Source organism: Oncorhynchus keta, chromosome 26 (genome assembly GCF_023373465.1).
Source record: "Oncorhynchus keta strain PuntledgeMale-10-30-2019 chromosome 26, Oket_V2, whole genome shotgun sequence".
Taxonomy (NCBI): Eukaryota; Metazoa; Chordata; class Actinopteri; order Salmoniformes; family Salmonidae; genus Oncorhynchus; species Oncorhynchus keta.
The window spans coordinates 40,863,014-40,880,513 of NC_068446.1; the positions used below are offsets into that span (position 1 = coordinate 40,863,014).

Consider the following 17,500-nt stretch of genomic DNA (forward strand, 5'->3'; position numbering starts at 1 on the left):
TAAGGGATGTAGTTAGGGGATGGAGTTAGGGGATGGAGTTAGGGGGATGTAGTTAGGTGATGGAGTTAGGGGATGGAGTTAGGGGATGGAGTTAAGGGATGTAGTTAGGGGATGGAGTTAGGGGATGGCGTTAGGGGATGTAGTTAGGGGATGGAGTTAGGGGGTGGAGTTAGGGGATGGAGTTAAGGGATGGAGTTACAGGATGGAGTTAAGGGATGTAGTTAGGGGATGGAGTTAAGGGATGTAGTTAGGGGATGGAGTTAGGGGATGGAGTTAGGGGGATGTAGTTAGATGATGGAGTTAGGGGATGGAGTTAGGGGATGTAGTTAGGGGATGGAGTTAGGGGGTGGAGTTAGGGGATGGAGTTAAGGGATGGAGTTACAGGATGGAGTTAAGGGATGTAGTTAGGGGATGGAGTTAAGGGATGGAGTTAGAGGGATGGAGTTAGGGGATGGAGTTAAGGGATGGAGTTACGGGATGGAGTTAAGGGATGGAGTTGGGGGATGGAGTTAGAGGGATGGAGTTAGGGGGTGGAGTTAGGGGATGGAGTTGGGGGATGTAGTTAGGGGATGGAGTTAGGGGATGGAGTTAGGGGATGGAGTTAGAGGGATGGAGTTAGGGGATGGAGTTAGAGGGATGGAGTTAGGGGATGGAGTTAGAGGGATGGAGTTACGGGATGGAGTTACGAGATGGAGTTAAGGGATGTAGTTAGGTGATGGAGTTAGGGGATGGAGTTAGGGGATGGAGTTAGGTGATGGAGTTAGGGGTTGGAGTTACGGGATGCTTCGTCAATTACACCTCAATTACTGAAGTCTGCACTTTGTGCAAATGCCACACACAGAGAATCTAAACTATATCAAAATACTTCATATCTGAACCAGTAACGTATATATCATTGAAATTGTAAAGCAGCACATTGAAACTACAGTTGGTCTATGGTTAAGTGGTTACTATGACTGGGGTTCATCATATTACAGTTTTTCTCAGTCGCTTTGGTGCATTTCTTAGATCAAAAGTGCAATCCTTGATACTACTTGTACAAATTCCAAATCATCTCGTCACTTCTGCACATCATTAAAGCAATTTCTTATTCCTTTGAACAAATTGCAATTGATAATGTACAAGTGTCAGCTTTTTTCAACATTATAAATTGCTCATGTCATGTTGATCAAAATATAGTAGATGGTTCTCTGTTGAATAGTCTTACCCCTCAAAACATCTAGGCATTAGTTCCTTGCATAAGCCATTACATGCAAAATTGTTGAACTATTTGTCATAAACTGTCAAGCATAGTTTTACACATTTCTAGTAGACCTTTTGTACAAAAACGTGAATTGATGACTCGTGCAGGTGAAATTGACCCTCACTCATGAAGGAATGTAAAGTGTTAGTTCAACCAACAATCAACCAGTTGTCTAAATTGCTTAAAGGTGCATGTCATGAAGAATCAATTGGCAAGCATATATAGACAGACCACAACACAGAGTTGCAATTTTCCAATAATGGATGGACCAGGAAACGAACAGGGTCAACAGCCAAGAGGAGGAAGAAGAGAAGCAAGGATGCGTGGTGGAAGGCAAAACAGAGGAAGAGGCAGAAGAGGACATAGGCGCATATCTGATGACAGAAGGGCCACTATTGTAGACCATGTTGTCAATCATGGCCTTACAATGGCTGAGGCGGGTCGAAGGGTGCAGCCGAATATTGGGAGATCAACCGTGTCCTCAATAGTTCAAACGTTTCGAAGATAGAACAGGTATGTCCACCAATGTACAGTGCACTGTTACTGTATATAAGCAGTATACTGTATACTTCCTACAATGCTTCATATTACAGTGGTCCACTTGTATTTCACAGCATACAGAAATATACTCTATACAGATACATACTGCACCTTACATGCACCCACCTGTATGTTTTACAGTAAAATGTGTGTTCTCATAGTTTTTGTCTCTGTGAAAGTGTGCGATGCATCACTGCATTTTTCCCCACATAGGACTGACTGCAAGATTACCTCAAACCGGTGGCAGAGGACGCCTTTTCACACCTCAACAGGAGGAGGCTATTTGCACCATGGTCCGAGCAAACAATGCCATGAGACTCAGGGAAATACAAAGGACCATTATAGAAGACAACGATGTCTTTGAAAACATCCATACGGTTAGCATCTCAACCATCGACAGGGTGCTCCATAGAAACCAGATGAGTATGAAACAGAGGTACCGTGTACCATTCCAATGGAATGAGGACAGAGTTAAGGAGCTACGGTACCAGTATGTACAGGTAAAACATATATCTATGTAACTACTTTACAGCAACATTTTATAGTGATACATAGTACAGTAAGCATAAACTGCACACATTTCCATTGCTGTGGAAGGAACATGCAATATATGTACATTTTATGTCACACGTCCTTACAAAACAAATTCAACTGTGTTCTGGAATATAGCGTATAATGGAGTTGGAATCAAGTGAACCCTCTCACAACTTTGTATACGTGGATGAGGCTGGCTTCAACCTGACCAAATGCAGAAGGCGGGGTCGGAATATCATCGGTCACAGAGCTACTGTGGATTTGCCAGGCCAACAGGGAGGAAATATCACCATGTGTGCTGCTATTTCGGAGCATGGTGTCCTAACCCATATCCCCCTTATAGGGCCATACAACACCCAGCATCTACTCAACTTTTTAGAGACTCTCTACAGGGCTCTCATCCCTGATGATGAGAGGGGTCTGCTTAGGGAGGATTTGCCAAAGTATGTGGTTATTTGTGATAATGTGAGTTTCCATCGATCAAACATCATAAGGCAATGGTATGTGACCCACCCGAGGATGCTCATAGAATTCCTCCCACCTTATTCACCATTCCTTAACCCAATTGAGGAGTTATTTTCAGCATTGAGGTGGAAGGTGTACGATCGTCAGCCACACACACAGATGACCCTGCTGGCTGCAATGGATGCAGCATGTGAGGACATCACAGTAGACGCCTGCAGAGGATGGATAAGGCATTCCAAAAGATTCTTTCCACGTTGCATTGGAAGGGAAAATATCCGGTGTGATGTGGATGAGAATATGTGGGCCGACAGACAGGAATGTCTGGATGTGTAGAGACAGCACAACAGTGCTGTGGGCAAAGTTGTGCCTTAGGGGTGGTTTCCTGTGTTTCTTTCAAATTTAGTTTTTTTTCCTTTTTTGCATCTTGGGTTGTCCAGTCTCTTTCAATCAATAACCCACATACAGTAATATGTAAATAGTACTGTTGAAATTGATATATGCCATAGAAGTGCAGCCTTGTGCATTTTCAATACAGTAACTGTCATCCAAACTGTAGCCTAAGTTTACATCAGGTAATACTGTCAAAGTACACAGTTACATTGACAACATGCCTAAACATTTTGACGACCTTGTTCGTGAACAATGACTCAATGACTTATCATTCTGATGACACTGACATGATCATTGGCATGAATATTTACTTTTGAGAGATGTACTAAGGATTTTTAGTGACTGACTAGTTTTAGAAACATATCTATTGTGTATTGCAGTTTGTACAAATTGTTCTGAGAAATGCACTTATTATTTTGCACAAGTTAGGGATGATGTGAAAAATGCACCAAAGCGACTGAGAAAAACTGTAAACCGTACAGCCTCTACAATGAATCTACAATGAATGAGAGAGCAGATCAATGCCTTCTGTCCAGGGTTGGGTAAATTCTATTTCAATTCTGTCCATTCAATTAGTAAACTTCAATTTGGAATGTCAGTTTACTTCCAGAGTTGACTGAGTTGAAATGGAATTGATCCCAATCCTGCCCTCAAGCCCTACTTCCTGGTGCCTCCCAAGCCGTACCTCCTGGTGCCTCCCAAGCCCTACCTCCTGGTGCCTCCCAAGCCGTACCTCCTGGTGCCTCCCAAGCCGTACCTCCGGGTGCCTCCCAAGCCCTACCTCCTGGTGCCTCCCAAGCCGTACCTCCTGGTGCCTCCCAAGCCCTACCTCCTGGTGCCTCCCAAGCCGTACCTCCTGGTGCCTCCCAAGCCGTACCTCCTGGTGCCTCCCAAGCCGTACCTCCGGGTGCCTCCCAAGCCCTACCTCCTGGTGCCTCCCAAGCCCTACCTCCTGGTGCCTCCCAAGCCGTACCTCCTGGTGCCTCCCAAGCCGTACCTCCGGGTGCCTCCCAAGCCCTACCTCCTGGTGCCTCCCAAGCCCTACCTCCTGGTGCCTCCCAAGCCGTACCTCCTTGTGCCTCCCAAGCCGTACCTCCGGGTGCCTCCCAAGCCCTACCTCCTGGTGCCTCCCAAGCCGTACCTCCTGGTGCCTCCCAAGCCCTACCTCCTGGTGCCTCCCAAGCCCTACCTCCTGGTGCCTCCCAAGCTCTACCTCCTGGTGCCTCCCAAGCCCTACCTCCTGGTGCCTCCCAAGCCGTACCTCCTGGTGCCTCCCAAGCCGTACCTCCGGGTGCCTCCCAAGCCCTACCTCCTCCTACCTCTCATCTCTGTATCCACTCCTTCCTCCTTACCTCCTATCTCCCTACCCCCTCCTACCTTCTCCTCCTACCTCCCTACATCCTATCTCCCTACCTCCTTACCCACTAACTCCCTACCACCTACCTCCTTACCTCCCTACATCCTACCTCACTACATCCTACCTCCCTACCCCTACCATCCTACCTACTCCAAGTCTCACTCACCTCTTCCCACTGATGTATATATCTGATGAGCCTAGACAGCCGGAGCAACCTCAACAAACTCAAGATCTTGGTAAACCGCACGATTCTCAGCGCCCGGGCCGTCTTGTAGAAGTCTGAGTCGATCCTGGTCTCCACGATGAGGAAGATGTAATCTACTGGTATGGACGAGATGAAGTCCACCATGAACCAGCTCTTCAGATATTTGATCTTGATGGTCTGTGGGTCCAGGATGATCTCTGTGTTGTCCTCCTTGACGATGCCCGTCCGGAAGTTGAGGACGAGGTCGATGAGGAACAAGGTGTCTGATATGACGTTGAAGACGATCCAGGGGGGAGTGTGCTCGTCCTTGAAGAAGGTGATGCCCACAGGTATGATGATGAGGTTCCCCACCATGAGGAACAGCATTATCAGGTCCCAGTAGAACCTAGAGAGAATAAAGAGCTTTAACAGTAGAGCTGAGAGAGAACAGAGAGCTTTAACCATATAACCTAGAGAGAACAGAGAGTTTTAACCATAGAACCTAAAGAGAACAGAGAGCTTAACAGTAGGACCTAGAGAGAACAGAGAGCTTTAACTGTAGAACCTAGAGAGAACAGAGAGCTTTAACTGTAGAACCTAGAGAGAACAGAGAGGTTTAACCATAGAACCTAGAGAGAACAGAGAGCTTTAACAGTAGAACCTAGAGAGAGGAACAGGGAGGAACCACATAGAGTTTAAACCTGGGAGAACATGGATGTTGATGAGGTTCCCCACCATGAGAAACAGCATGATAAGATCCCAGTAGAACCCAGAGAGAGCTTTAACAATAGACGCTGAGAAAGCAACAGAGAGGAAACACAGAGATTTTAGAACATAAGAGAAGACAGGGAGAACCCACAGAGATCTTAGAACCTTAGAGAGGGACAGGGAGGAACGACAGAGATCTTAGAATCTGAGAGAGGAACAGGGAGGAACTACAGAGATATTAGAAGCTAAGAGAGGAACAGCGAGGAACTACAGAGATCTTAGAATCTGAGAGAGGAACAGGGAGGAACTACAGAGATCTTAGAATCTGAGAGAGGAACAGGGAGGAACTACAGAGATCTTAGAAGCTGAGAGATGACAGGATAGAACATAATGAATCAGAGAGAGAGTATACAACAAACTCTACATGCCAACAAAATGTACGTTGTCAAAAATGGGTAAATGTACTACTATTCTATTATTCTATTATTTTGTTGGATCATGTTGTACCCCAAAATGAGTTGGTGTTAGAGCTGCTAAGCTCATTAGAATGCATAAGAACACCTCTCCTTTAAAATGTACGTATTCTGGTTGGAACATGTGTAACCCAAAGGGAGTTGTCCAAAACACAGAGGTGTGTGTGTATTTGTGTGGCGTGTGTGTTCATGAGGCTGTGTGCAAGATGAGTGTTTGTTGTGTATTCCAGTCCAATCTTGTGTTTTAATTACAGTAACCTGAGATTGATACACTCTCAGCCCAATGTGGATCAGAGACAGAGCGAGAGAGACAGATTGAGAGAGAGAGAGAGAGAGACAAATTGAGAGAGAGAGCGAGACAGACAGACAGACAGACAGACAGACAGACAGACAGACAGACAGACAGACAGACAGACAGACAGACAGACAGACAGAGAGAGACAGAGACAGAAACACACAGAGAGAGAGAGACAGAAAGAGAGAGAGAGAGAGACAGAGAGAGAGACAGATAGAGAGACAGAGACAGAGAGAGAGACAGAGAGACAGGGAGAGACAGACAGAGAGAGAGACAGATAGAGAGAGAGACAGAGCCAGAGCCAGAGAGACAGGGAGAGACAGACAGAGAGAGAGAGAGGGGTGCATGGTCAGCATTCTGAACCTGTGCTATGAGGATGCATGCATTAGCCAAGTTGAGCTTCCACCTCCCTATCGGTTTACCACAGTGTAAGAACAGAATATATCTTCTAAATGGGATCTCACTTTCAAATGCTGATGATCACCGGTCATGAAAATATGATTCATTCATTAGTTCATACATTTTATAAAAAGTTGTTTTAATAACCGATGGGGTTAAAATAAACTAAGCTTTAATAGCTGTGATTGGAGATTCAGTTCTACTGAAGTGGACAGCGTTGGAATCAGAAATCCCAAAATTCAGCACCACATTACAGTGGACAGCGACCGTCAGACTCACTGTACCAGACGGTGGTGGTGCTGAACTTCAGAATGGAGATGACGTCGCTGTCCACTCCAATGGTGCTGAATCCCTGAAGATAAATCGTAACTATAACAACCTAGGATAAACACAGGAATCCCTAACCAAGACTCCCACAAAATATATGCTAATCAATGCAAGACCGTATACTGTATAATAGGTAGTAAATCTGTAAATAATTGAAATAGACTTCTCTACACCAAACATCTTTCTACAGTCACCACTAGCAGTCTCTAATCAGATTTGTGCATCTCTTACAAATGAGGTTCCCCATGTGAGCAGTTCACCCTGCACTATCAGATCAAATATAAATAGCGCCGTCATGTCTACCTCTGATAAGTCTCCAAGCAAAGCACAACAAAAACAAATAGCCCACATTAGCCTAAGAAACAAGGTTCATGAAAGCCAGTGGTGGAAAAAGTACCTAATTATCATACTTGAGTAAAGATACCGTGATAGAAAATGACTCAAGTAAATGTAAAAGTCACCCAGTAAAATACTACTCGAGTAAAAGTCTAAAAGTATTTGATTTTAAATATACTTAAGTATCAAAAGTAAATGTACTTTCTAAAATATACTTAAGTATCAAAATAAAAGTACAAATAATTTCACGTTCCTTATATTAAGCAAACCAGACAGCACGGTTTTCGGATAGACAGTTACTGATAGACAGGGAAACCAACATTCAGACATCATTTACAAACAAAGCCTGTGTGTTTAGTGAGTCCTCCAGATCAGAGGCAGTAGAGATGACCAGGGATGTTCTCTGTTTAGTGAGTCTGCCAGATCAGAGGCAGTAGAGATGATCTCTTGATTATACCTTTATGTATATATATAAAAAATATATATAACTAGGCAAGTCAGTTAAGAACAAATTCTTCTTTTCAATGATGGCCTGGGAACAGTGGGTTATCTGCCTTGTTCAGGGGCAGAATTACATATTTTACCTTGTCAGCTCGGGGATTCGATCTTGCAACTTTTCGGTTACTAGTCCAACGCTCTAACCACTAGGCTACCTGCCTCCCCATATGTGTGTGAATCGGAAGATTTTCCTGTCCTGCTACGCATTCAAAATGTACTATGGCTACAGGTTCACCTGCCTCACCTAAAGCCCATTCTGGTGGGAAGCTGCTATAGACCACCAAGTGCTAACAGTCAGTGTCATGTGTGAAATGCTTGATAATGTATGTGATATCAACAAGTCTGGATGACTTAAATATTGACTGGCTTTCTTCAAGCTGCCCACTCAGGAAAAAGCTTCAAACTGTAACCAATATGCCTGTAACCTGGATCAGGTTGTCAGCCAACCTACCAGGGTATTTACAAACAGCACAGGAATGAAACCATCCACATGTATTGATCTACGGATCTACACTAATGCTACAGAAATCTGCTCTAAAGCAGCATCCACATGCATCAGATGTCGTGATCATAATATAATAGAATAAATAAATAAAGAAAGAAATAATCTAAGAAAGGCTGGTCCTAATATAGTGTATAAGAGGTCATTGCAATAGGTTTTGTAGTGATTCCTGTGTTGTTGATGTAAAGAATATTTGTTGGTCTGTGGTGTGTAATGAGGATCAACCAGGCGCTGCACTTGACACATTTATGAAATTGCTTATTCCAGTTACTAATAAGCATGCATGCACCCATTAAGAAAATGACTATAAATACTGTTAAATCCCTGTGGATTGATGCACACAGCTGACTGTCAAACGTACTCCTAATTGAGAAATTATGTGACTAAACTAAACAAAAAGAAGAAACTGTACTATGAAACTAAGATAAATTATATAAAGAATGATAGTGAAAAGCTTTTGGAGCACCTGAAATGACATCATGGACAAAAAGGCAAACTCAGCTCCATCCTTCATTGAATCAGATGGCTCATTCAACACAAAACCCACTGATATTGCCAAACTACTTTAATATATATATTCTGAACCTACACATCCATTCATAAATGACCAAATTATGAAAAAAAAGCATTGAATTTGTCACACTGACCTTTAATATCTCTGTTTTTTTGTATTGTCTAGGGTTTTTGTATGTCTAGGGGTTTTGTAGGTCTCGGTATTTATATGTCTATGGTATTTATATGCCTTTTCCCCGCACACGCCCTGAGGTGCGTACCACCAGTGCCGGCACCACGCACCAGGCCTCCAAGTGCGCCTCCAGAGTCCAGTACGTCATCTGCCTCCTCCTCGCACTCGCCCTGAGGTGCGTGTCTTCAGCCCGGTACCACCACTGCCGGCACCACGCACCAGGTATCCAGTGTGTCTCCGCTCTCCAGAGCTTCCGGCGACAGTACCCAGTCCAGAGCTTCAGGCGACAGTACCCAGTCCAGAAATTCTGGCGACAGTACCCAGTCCAGAGTTTCCGGCGACAGTACCCAGTCCAGAGCTTCCGGCGACAGTACCCAGTCCAGAGCTTCCGGCGACAGTTCCCAGTCCAGAGCTTCCGGCGACAGTTCCCAGTCCAGAGCTTCCGGTGACAGGCCACAGTCCAGATTTTCCGGCGACAGTACCCAGTCCAGAGCTTCCGGCGACAATACCCAGTCCAGAGCTTCCGGCGACAGTACCCAGTCCAGAGATTCTGGCGACAGTACCCAGTCCAGAGCTTCCGGCGACAGTACCCAGTCCAGAGTTTCCGGCGACAGTCCCCAGTCCAGAGCTTCCGGCGACAGTCCCCAGTCCAGAGATTCCGGCGACAGTACCCAGTCCAGAGCTTCCGGCGACAGTACCCAGTCCAGAGCTTCCGGCGACAGTACCCAGTCCAGAGCTTCCGGCGACAGTACCCAGTCCAGAGCTTCCGGCGACAGTACCCAGTCCAGAGCTTCCGGCGACAGTTCCCAGTCCAGAGCTTCCGGCGACAGTACCCAGTCCAGAGTTTCCGGCAACAGTTCCCAGTCCAGAGCTTCCGGCGACAGTACCCAGTCCAGAGCTTCCGGCGACAGTACCCAGTCCAGAGCTTCCGGCGACAGTTCCCAGTCCAGAGCTTCCGGCGACAGTTCCCAGTCCAGAGCTTCCGGTGACAGGCCACAGTCCAGATTTTCCGGCGACAGTACCCAGTCCAGAGCTTCCGGCGACAGTACCCAGTCCAGAGCTTCCGGCGACAGTACCCAGTCCAGAGTTTCTGGCGACAGTACCCAGTCCAGAGTTTCCGGCGACAGTACCCAGTCCAGAGCTTCTGGCGACAGTCCCCAGTCCAGAGCTTCCGGCGACAGTACCCAGTCCAGAGCTTCCGGCGACAGTTCCCAGTCCAGAGCTTCCGGTGACAGGCCACAGTTCAGAGTTTCCGGCGACAGTACCCAGTCCAGAGTTTCCGGCAACAGTACCCAGTCCAGAGCTTCCGGCGACAGTTCCCAGTCCAGAGCTTCTGGCGACAGTCCCCAGTCCAGAGCTTCCGGCGACAGTACCCAGTCCAGAGCTTCCGGCGACAGTTCCCAGTCCAGAGCTTCCGGTGACAGGCCACAGTCCAGAGTTTCCGGCGACAGTACCCAGTCCAGAGCTTCCGGCGACAGTACCCAGTCCAGAGTTTCCGGCGACAGTACCCAGTCCAGAGCTTCCGGCGACAGTTCCCAGTCCAGAGCTTCCGGTGACAGTTCCCAGTAAAGAGCTTCCGATGACAGGCCACAGTCCAGATTTTCCGGCGACAGTACCCAGTCCAGAGCTTCCGGCGACAGTACCCAGTCCAGAGTTTCCGGCGACAGTTCCCAGTCCAGAGCTTCCGGCGACAGTACCCAGTCCAGAGTTTCCGGCGACAGTCCCCAGTCCAGAGATTCCGGCGACAGTACCCAGTCCAGAGTTTCCGGCGACAGTACCCAGTCCAGAGCTTCCGGCGACAGTACCCAGTCCAGAGTTTCCGGCGACAGTACCCAGTCCAGAGTTTCCGGCGACAGTACCAAGTCCAGAGCTTCCGGCGACAGTACCCAGTCCAGAGTTTCCGGCGACAGTACCCAGTCCAGAGCTTCCGGCGACAGTTCCTAGTCCAGAGCTTCCGGCGACAGTACCCAGTCCAGAGCTTCCGGCGACAGTTCCCAGTCCAGAGCTTCCGGTGACAGGCCACAGTTCAGAGTTTCCGGCGACAGTACCCAGTCCAGAGTTTCCGGCACAGTACCCAGTCCAGAGCTTCCGGCGACAGTTCCCAGTCCAGAGCTTCTGGAGACAGTCCCCAGTCCAGAGCTTCCGGCGACAGTACCCAGTCCAGAGCTTCCGGCGACAGTTCCCAGTCCAGAGCTTCCGGTGACAGGCCACAGTCCAGAGTTTCCGGCGACAGTACCCAGTCCAGAGCTTCCGGCGACAGTACCCAGTCCAGAGTTTCCGGAGACAGTACCCAGTCCAGAGCTTCTGGCGACAGTTCCCAGTCCAGAGCTTCCGGTGACAGTTCCCAGTAAAGAGCTTCCGATGACAGGCCACAGTCCAGATTTTCCGGCGACAGTACCCAGTCCAGAGCTTCCGGTGACAGGCCACAGTCCAGAGTTTCCGGCGACAGTACCCAGTCCAGAGCTTCCGGCGACAGTACCCAGTCCAGAGTTTCCGGCGACAGTTCCCAGTCCAGAGCTTCCGGCGACAGTACCCAGTCCAGAGTTTCCGGCGACAGTACCCAGTCCAGAGCTTCCGGTGACAGTCCCCAGTCCAGAGTTTCATAGTACCCAGTCCAGAGTTTCCGGCGACAGTACCAAGTCCAGAGCTTCCGACAGTACCCAGTCCAGAGTTTCCGGCGACAGTACCCAGTCCAGATTTTCCGCGACAGTACCCAGTCCAGAGCTTCCGGCGACAATACCCAGTCCAGAGCTTCGGCGACAGTACCCAGTCCAGAGTTTCCGGCGACAGTACCCAGTCCAGAGCTTCCGGCGACAGTACCCAGTCCAGAGTTTCCCACAGTACCCAGTCCAGAGCTTCCGGCGACAGTCCCCAGTCCAGAGATTCCGGCGACAGTACCCAGTCCAGAGCTTCCGGCGACAGTACCCAGTCCAGAGTTTCCGGCGTCCCCAGTCCAGAGCTTCACAGTACCCAGTCCAGAGCTTCCGGCGACAGTACCCAGTCCAGAGCTTCCGGCGACAGTTCCCAGTCCAGAGCTTCCGGCGACAGTACCCAGTTCAGAGTTTCCGGCAACAGTTCCCAGTCCAGAGCTTCCCGGCGAGTACCCAGTCCAGAGCTTCCGGCGACAGTACCCAGTCCAGAGCTTCCGGCGACAGTTCCCAGTCCAGAGCTTCCGACAGTTCCCAGTCCAGAGCTTCCAGACAGGCCACAGTCCAGATTTTCCTGCGACAGTACCCAGTCCAGAGCTTCCGGCGACAGTACCCAGTCCAGAGCTTCCGGCGACAGTACCCAGTCCAGAGTTTCTGGCGACAGTACCCAGTCCAGAGTTTCCCGGCGACAGTACCCAGTCCAGAGCTTCTGGCGACAGTCCCCAGTCCAGAGCTTCCGCCGACAGTACCCAGTCCAGAGCTTCCGGCGACAGTTCCCAGTCCAGAGCTTCCGGTGACAGGCCACAGTTCAGAGTTTCCCACAGTACCAGTCCAGAGTTTCCGGCAACAGTACCCAGTCCAGAGCTTCCGGCGACAGTTCCCAGTCCAGAGCTTCTGGCGAGTCCCCAGTCCAGAGCTTCCGGCGACAGTACCCAGTCCAGAGCTTCCGGCGACAGTTCCCAGAGAGCACAGGCCACAGTCCAGAGTTTCCGGCGACAGTACCCAGTCCAGAGCTTCCGGCGACAGTACCCAGTCCAGAGTTTCCGGCGACAGTACCCAGTCCAGAGCTTCCGGCGACAGTTCCCAGTCCAGAGCTTCCGGTGACAGTTCCCAGTAAAGAGCTTCCGATGACAGGCCACAGTCCAGATTTTCCGACAGTACCCAGTCCAGAGCTTCCGGCGACAGTACCCAGTCCAGAGTTTCCGGCGACAGTTCCCAGTCCAGAGCTTCCGGCACAGTACCCAGTCCAGAGTTTCCGGCGACAGTCCCCAGTCCAGAGATTCTACCCAGTCCAGAGTTTCCGACAGTACCCAGTCCAGAGCTTCCCGGTGACAGTCCCCAGTCCAGAGTTTCCGGCGACAGTACCCAGTCCAGAGTTTCCGGCGACAGTACCCAGTCCAGAGCTTCCACAGTACCCAGTCCAGAGCTTCCGGCGACAGTACCCAGTCCAGAGCTTCCGGCTGACAGTTCCCAGTCCAGAGCTTCCGGTGACAGGCCACAGTTCAGAGTTTCCGGCGACAGTACCCAGTCCAGAGTTTCCGGCAACAGTACCCAGTCCAGAGCTTCCGGCGACAGTTCCCAGTCCAGAGCTTCTGGAGACAGTCCCCAGTCCAGAGCTTCCGGCGACAGTACCCAGTCCAGAGCTTCCGGCGACAGTTCCCAGTCCAGAGCTTCCGGTGACAGGCCACAGTCCAGAGTTTCCGGCGACAGTACCCAGTCCAGAGCTTCCAGTAGTCCAGAGTTTCCGGCGACAGTACCCAGTCCAGAGCTTCCGGCGACAGTTCCCAGTCCAGAGCTTCCGGCGACAGTACCCAGTCCAGAGCTTCCGGTGACAGGCCACAGTCCAGATTTTCCGGCGACAGTACCCAGTCCAGAGCTTCCGGCGACAGTACCCAGTCCAGAGTTTCCGGCGACAGTTCCCAGTCCAGAGCTTCCGGCGACAGTACCCAGTCCAGAGTTTCCGGCGACAGTCCCCAGTCCAGAGATTCCGGCGACAGTACCCAGTCCAGAGTTTCCGGCGACAGTACCCAGTCCAGAGCTTCCGGCGACAGTCCCCAGTCCAGAGTTTCCGGCGACAGTACCCAGTCCAGAGTTTCCGGCGACAGTACCCAGTCCAGAGCTTCCGGCGACAGTACCCAGTCCAGAGTTTCCGGCGACAGTACCCAGTCCAGAGCTTCCGGCGACAGTACCCAGTCCAGAGCTTCCGGCGACAGTTCCTAGTCCAGAGCTTCCGGCGACAGTACCCAGTCCAGAGCTTCCGGCGACAGTTCCCAGTCCAGAGCTTCCGGCGACGTTTCACAGTCCAGAGCTTCCGGCGACAGTTCCCAGTCCAGAGCTTCCGGCGACGTTTCACAGTCCGGAACCTTCAACGACGTTTCACAGTCCGGAACCTCCAACGATGGGCCACAGTCCGGAACCTTCAACGACGGTCCCCAGTCCAGGGTCTCCGGCGAAGGTCCCCAGTCCGGGATCTCCGGCGAAGGTCCCAGTCCAGGGTCTCCGGGCGAAGGTCCGGGGTCTCCGGCGAAGGTCCCCAGTCCGGGGTCTCCGGCGATGATCCACAGTCCAGGGCCTCTGGCGATGATCCACGGTTCGGTTTTACAAAGGCGGAGGGATCAGAGTAAGGAGGGGTGGCTGCATCCAGAACCTGAGCTGCCACCAATGGTAGATGCCCACCCGGACCCTCCCCTATCGGTTCAGGTTTGCAGCCGGGAGTCCGCACCTTTGGGGGTACTGTCACGCTCTGACCTTTAATATCTCTGTTTTCTTTATATTTTGGTTAGGTCAGGGTGTGACGAGGGTTGAGCCTTCATCTGTGCCGGTGACCAGTCCAAGCACAGAGGCCAGTCCAGCTCCAAGGTCTGAGCCTTCCTCTGTGCCGGTGACCAGTCCAGGCACAGAGTCCAGTCCAGCTCCAAGGTCTGAGCCTTCCTCTGCGCCGGTGCCCAGTCCGGGCGCAGCGTTCAACCTGGGGGTGGAAACGACCCACACCGGAGCTGTCACTCTTCCCCCAAGCCCTCCTATTTGGTTTCAGGTTTTGCGGCCGGAGTCCGCACCTTTGGGGGGTGGGGGGGTACTGTCACGCCCTGACCATAGAGAGCCCTTGTTTCTCTATGGTGTAGGAAGTCAGGGCGTCACGAGGGGGTGTTCTAGTTTAAAATTTCTATGTTGGTGTTTTGGTTTGGTTCCCAATTAGAGGCAGCTGGTAATCGTTGCCTCTAATTGGGGATCATATTTAAGTAGCTTTTTTCCCAGCTGTGTTTGTGGGTTATTGTTTTGTGTTTGTGCACCACGTATTCAGGTTTTGTTGTTCATTTATTGATTTATTGTTTTTGCTTAAAGTTTCACTTTGAAATAAACATCCGCTGCGCCTTGGTCTGTCTCTCCACACGATCGTGACACTCTCCATCTTACTCTCTCTCCATCCCTCTCTCTCTCTCTCTCCATCCCAATCGCTCTCCATCCCACTCTCTCTCATCCCACTCTCTCTCTCCATCCTACTCTCTCTCTCCATCCTACTCTCTCTCTCTGCTCATCTGCCTGTTGCTCTCTCTCTCTCTCTCTCTGTTCATATCTCTCTCTCTCTCTCTCCCTGCCCTCCCTCTGCCCTCTCTCTCCCCTTCTCTGCCCTCTCTCTCTCTCCCCTCTCTCTCTCTCTCCCTCTCTCTCTCTCCCCTCTCTCTCTCTCTTCACTCTAGCCTCTCTCTCTCCCTCTCTGCCCTCTCTCTCTCTCTCTCTCCCCTCTCTGCCCTCTCTCTCTCTCTCTCTCTCTCTCTCTCTCTCTCTCTCTCTCTCTCTCTCTCTCTCTCTCTCTCTCTCTCTCTCTCTCTCTCTCTCTCTCTCTCTCTCTCTCTCTCCTCTCTCTCTCTCTCTCTCTCTCTCTCTCTCTCTCTGCTCTCTCTCTCCCCTCTCTGCCCTCTCTCTCTCCCTTCTCTGCCCTCTCTCTCTCTCTCTCTCTCTCTCTCTCTCTCTCTCTCTCTCTCTCTCTCTCTCTCTCTCTCTCTCCCTCTCTCTCCCTCTCTCTCCCCTCTCTGCCCTCTCTCTCTCTCTCTCTCTCTCTCTCCTCTCTCTCTCCCTCTCTCTCTCTCTCTCTCTCTCTCTCTCTCTCTCTCTCTCTCTCTCTCTCCTCTCTCTCTCTCTCTCTCTCTCTCTCTCTCTCTCTCTCTCTCTCTCTCTCTCTCTCTCTCTCTCTCTCTCTCTCTCTCTCTCTCTCTCTCTCTCTCTCTCCCTCTCTGCCCTCTCTCTCTCTCTCTCTCTCTCTCTCCCTCTCTCCTTCTCTGCCCTCTCCTCTCTCTCTCTCTCCTCTCTCTCTCTCTCCCTCTCCCTCCTCTCTCTCCTCTCTCTCTCTCTCTCTCTCTCTCTCTCTCTCTCTCTCTCTCTCTCTCTCTCTCTCTCTCTCTCACCCTCTCTCTCCCCCTCTCTGCCCTCTCTCTCTCTGTTCATATCCCTCTCTCTCCCCCTCTCTGCCCTCTCTCTCTCTGCAGTGCTGTGACACACTGGTCCTAATTGCTCTTTCCCCTCTCTGGTGGATAAATCCCAGCGTTATCTCTCAGGAATCCATGTCATCTCCAGGAGCCTACCCTCACCGGCCAGATGTTAGAGTTGTTAGCATTAATGAGGCAATCTGGGATTGGAAAAGCAACAGACTGGTCAGCCCGGCACCGCTACTTGTTTTAGTAAATAGCTGAGTGATTGGACTCACTCTCAAATTCATAGACAGTCAAAGCTATGGATGGATGGACTGACCCTATAGTTTTTCAACCATGTTTTGAAGCTATTCAATATTTACAAACAATGAAGTAAAAGTAAAAGTTTATAATATGGGTTATGATGCCGTACGACCGTTAAACTAAAGCTCATGAGGCATTTATAAGTTATATTCTTCAACAATCAATGGCAATTTATAATTCATTTGAAAGTCAAAAAAATGTAGATCCGATTCCCGGATTGCCCCTTTAACCTCTCTGCTCTGCTGCACATGTCACTCTGCTGTCGCTGACTGCTGTCTGTCTGCCACTGTTACAGGACAGTGACGAACAGCTGGTCGGCCGGCCCAAAAAACAGACAGTACTTTATTGCCACTAGCCCTGTTCGACACTCCACATCCACCTGCTGCCCAGCTAGAACCACTAGCCCTGTTGGACACTCCACATCCACCTGCTGCCCAGCTAGAACCACTAGCCCTGTTGGACACTCCACATCCACCTGCTGCCCAGCTAGAACCACTAGCCCTGTTGGACATTCCACATCCACCTGCTGCCCCGCTAGAACCACTAGCCCTGTTGGACACTCCACATCCACCTGCTGCCCAGCTAGAACCACTAGCCCTGTTGGACACTCCACATCCACCTGCTGCCCAGCTAGAACCACTAGCCCTGTTGGACACTACACATCCACCTGCTGCCCAGCTAGAACCACTAGCCCTGTTGGACACTCCACATCCACCTGCTGCCCAGCTAGAACCACTAGCCCTGTTGGACACTCCACATCCACCTGCTGCCCAGCTAGAACCACTAGCCCTGTTGGACACTCCACATCCACCTGCTGCCCAGCTAGAACCACTAGCCCTGTTGGACACTCCACATCCACCTGCTGCCCAGCTAGAACCACTAGCCCTGTTGGACACTCCACATCCACCTGCTGCCCAGCTAGAACCACTAGCCCTGTTGGACACTCCACATCCACCTGCTGCCCCGCTAGAACCACTAGCCCTGTTGGACACTCCACATCCACCTGCTGCCCCGCTAGAACCACTAGCCCTGTTGGACACTCCACATCCACCTGCTGCCCAGCTAGAACCACTAGCCCTGTTGGACACTCCACATCCACCTGCTGCCCAGCTAGAACCACTAGCCCTGTTGGACATTCCACATCCACCTGCTGCCCAGCTAGAACCACTAGCCCTGTTGGACACTC

General features: G+C 50.5%; 1 protein-coding gene across 1 annotated transcript in view; it reads right to left on the bottom strand.

The window, feature by feature from the left end:
- Positions 1-17,500, bottom strand: part of LOC118358797 (potassium/sodium hyperpolarization-activated cyclic nucleotide-gated channel 2-like) — a 52,918-nt gene that overhangs the window by 21,565 nt on the left and 13,853 nt on the right. Inside the window, exon 2 of the mRNA XM_052481117.1 lies at positions 4,696-5,119. Within this exon, the coding sequence (XP_052337077.1) occupies positions 4,696-5,119 (424 nt within the window). The remainder of the gene's footprint in view (positions 1-4,695; positions 5,120-17,500) is intronic.